Source organism: Mus caroli, chromosome 12 (genome assembly GCF_900094665.2).
Source record: "Mus caroli chromosome 12, CAROLI_EIJ_v1.1, whole genome shotgun sequence".
Taxonomy (NCBI): domain Eukaryota; kingdom Metazoa; phylum Chordata; class Mammalia; order Rodentia; family Muridae; genus Mus; species Mus caroli.
Genome location: NC_034581.1, coordinates 110301192 through 110304231, shown reverse-complemented (window position 1 = coordinate 110304231; position 3040 = coordinate 110301192). Strand labels below are relative to the sequence as shown.

General features: G+C 44.0%; 1 protein-coding gene across 1 annotated transcript in view; it reads right to left on the bottom strand.

Moving 5' to 3' along the window:
• Vipr2 (vasoactive intestinal peptide receptor 2) overlaps window positions 1-3040 on the bottom strand; it is a 69798-nt gene that overhangs the window by 50235 nt on the left and 16523 nt on the right. The window contains exon 3 of the mRNA XM_021179290.1: window positions 1756-1863. Within this exon, the coding sequence (XP_021034949.1) occupies window positions 1756-1863 (108 nt within the window). The remainder of the gene's footprint in view (window positions 1-1755; window positions 1864-3040) is intronic.

The following is a 3040-nucleotide window of genomic DNA, read 5'->3' as shown; positions in this document are numbered from 1 at the left end:
CAGCAAAATCTTGCTAGTGTATGCAATGGTGTCAGCGTTTGGAAGCTGATTATGGGATGGATCCCTGGATATGGTAGTCTCTAGATGGTCCATCCTTTTGTCTCAGTGGAGCGACCTCTCTTGTTCTTCTTTAGTTTTTAATCCTGGTCCCTCTCCATTTGGCCTGTCCCTCACCCTTCGATGCTTAAGAAGCAGTGTAGGGCGGTTTCTACTTGGTTATCAGTTGGAGGAAAACACAGGATTGAGATTTGAATAGTAAGAAATATAGCAGTTTTGTGATTTTAAAATCCCATTGTTTATTCCTAAATAATCTCAAATTTATCCAGCAATGAGGCATTCACTCTATTTACAAAGAATGTGGCAGGTGACCACACAAAGCAGAAAGAGTATGAAGCTCTGGACAGACCTGGTGGGAAAGGGAAAGACAAGGGCATTAGTCATTCCAACTGACCAGGCCCGATTCTTATTCAAGGTGCCCAGGGTACGACACATGTCCTCATCCTCTGTGGCACTTCTGTCCCTTGCCCAGGCTACTCGTGGGACCCACAGGGTATTGGACGTTTCAGTTTACAAAGGTCTTTCTTTATATACACCTTTACGTTCAGAGTGGACTTGTGAGGTGGGCGTGGTTTATATTGCTGTTCTCTTTCTACAGGTGGGGCACTAAGGTCCTGCAGACTGGGTAATTTTTGGGCTTGAGCAGGAGATAGGCTTTCTGACCCAAAGGCCCTGCAATTTTTTCTATATGGTGATGGTCACCTGTTCACTGGTAGCGAGCAGTCACCAGGCATTGAGAGCTCATCTCCTCTGGCAATGTACATTAGCCGTTCCTGACAGGCTGGTGATCCTGAAACCAGCACTATTGGGTAGATGCAACTCCATAGTCCTTAAAGGACTTGAGCTCCCAGTCTCTTGTCACCTTCCCTGGGGACTTTCTGGTATCCTCCCTGAGGCCTGGACTCAGGCCACCCCTGACCCATTGACATCTGCGGTGGACTGCCTCTTTACACTCATGGCCAAGCCCCTGAGGGAGATAGTGGTGACTGGATGAGAGCTTTTAGAGGTCAGAATATTAAGAATGGTTGAGATTTTCTAACATGGCCATGAATGACCAAAGAGGTAGGTTAGGGGCCCAGGTTCCAGTCAGAGACCAAGTCCCTGATACCATTATCATTCCTTACAGCCCCCCCCTCTCAGTATCTGACCAGATAAAACTATTTTCCAGTTCTCCAAAGCACTGCACTTTCCTCATCCTTGTTGTGTCTTCTAATATCTATTTTTCTACACAGATGCCTCTGTGTTATGAAAACCTGGATCATGAGACATGCATAAAGAACTATGTAGGACAGAGGCGCTGATGGCACCAGATTCTCTAAACTCTAGGCAACAGCAAACTAGTCAGCAGGAACATATTTTGTGCAGTGGCCCAAATTCTCTCCCTAATCCTTACAACCTTGTGCTAATCTCTCTTGGGTTTACAGTCACCTTCTTTCTCCCCGCTCCCCCCATCTCCACTATCACTCGTGAACACTTTTCCTGCTTTGTCCCCTGAGAGTTTATCCCGTCTTTCCCTCTGTATCTGCCCTGCATGCCTACATAGGCTCCAGAGGCTGAAGTATTCCTGCTTCCTTTAAAGAAGAACTCACCCAACATGGGCCAGATATTCTCCAAGAAGCAAGGACCAGCTTGCTTCTTTTGGGAAAAACTGACGCCTGAGAGGAAAACCCCTGTGAGCCCAGGAATCAATGCAAATACCTGGTCTGCTGTAGAAATTGCTGAACACTTTGGGGCAGGGCACTGTGACAGTTTCCCCAACGTCTGCCGGGCGCCAGCATGTGATGTTGTCCCAGACACCGCTGCAGGCTAGAAGGAGAGGCAAAGAATTAGGTGCAAATCATGGGCCATGAGAACTCACTGCTTAGAAGGGTGGCAGGAGAATAAGCAAGTCTGAACAGTCCACAGGAAGCACACTGCTGTTAGACAGCCTCCTGCCCAAGCCTTTTCCCTGAGATACTCACACAGCGCTGTTGAGGTAAAAGCAGCTTGTGTGTTCACTTTTTGCTTTTGAAGAAGGCCTGTGGTTGAAAACTTGTGAATAATTCAATGTACACTATGTCATTTTTAAAAAGGTCTATTTATTTTTAAACTGATGACTAATAATTATATATACTTTATGGGGTAGATGAGATGTTTGATACAATGTATACATTGAAGGATGAATGAATTAGTGTATCTATCACTTCAAATGTAATTTCTTTGTGATAAGAGCGTTTAAACGGAATTATTTTAGCATTCTAGTTGACATTAACTATAGTCAACTCTCTATGCAACAGGTCATTAGAACATGTTTTTATTGCCTGGCTGAAACTTCATGCCATTTAAACAGCATCCAAAATTGGCCTTTGGTGACACCATTCTACCTTCTGTTGTATGAAACAGACTTAGATTCCACATAAGTGAGTTCTGTGGTGTTTGCCTTTCTGCACCTGGATTATTCTACTATGTGTTAAGTCCTCTGGACCCATCATGTTACGGCAAAGGACATACGTTTCCTCTTTTATAAAGTTGAACAAGATTTCCATTGTGTTTCCAAACCATATTTTTAAAATATAAGAAAGTCCTTGTATTTTTCTTGCTGATTTGCACCTGGCTCCTCACAGCATTAAGTCTGAGGAGACCTAAGTCTGGGAATACACAGGCAAGAATTGGTAGTCTGGAGAGCTGAGCCTTGTTAAGACAGGGGTTATTATTTGTATACCTTAAACATTTCCAGACATTTAGGATATTGAATGACACTGTCTTGGTTAGGGTTTCTTTTTTTTTTTAATATTTTTTTATTACGTATTTTCCTCAATTACATTTCCAATGCTATCCCAAAAGTCCCCCATACCCTCCCCCCAACTTCCCTACCCACCCATTCCGATTTTTTGGCCCTGGCATTCCCAGGTACTGGGGCATATAAAGTTTGCATGTCCAATGGGCCTCTCTTTCTAGTGATGGCCAACTAGGCCATCTTTTGATACATATGCAGCTAGAGTCA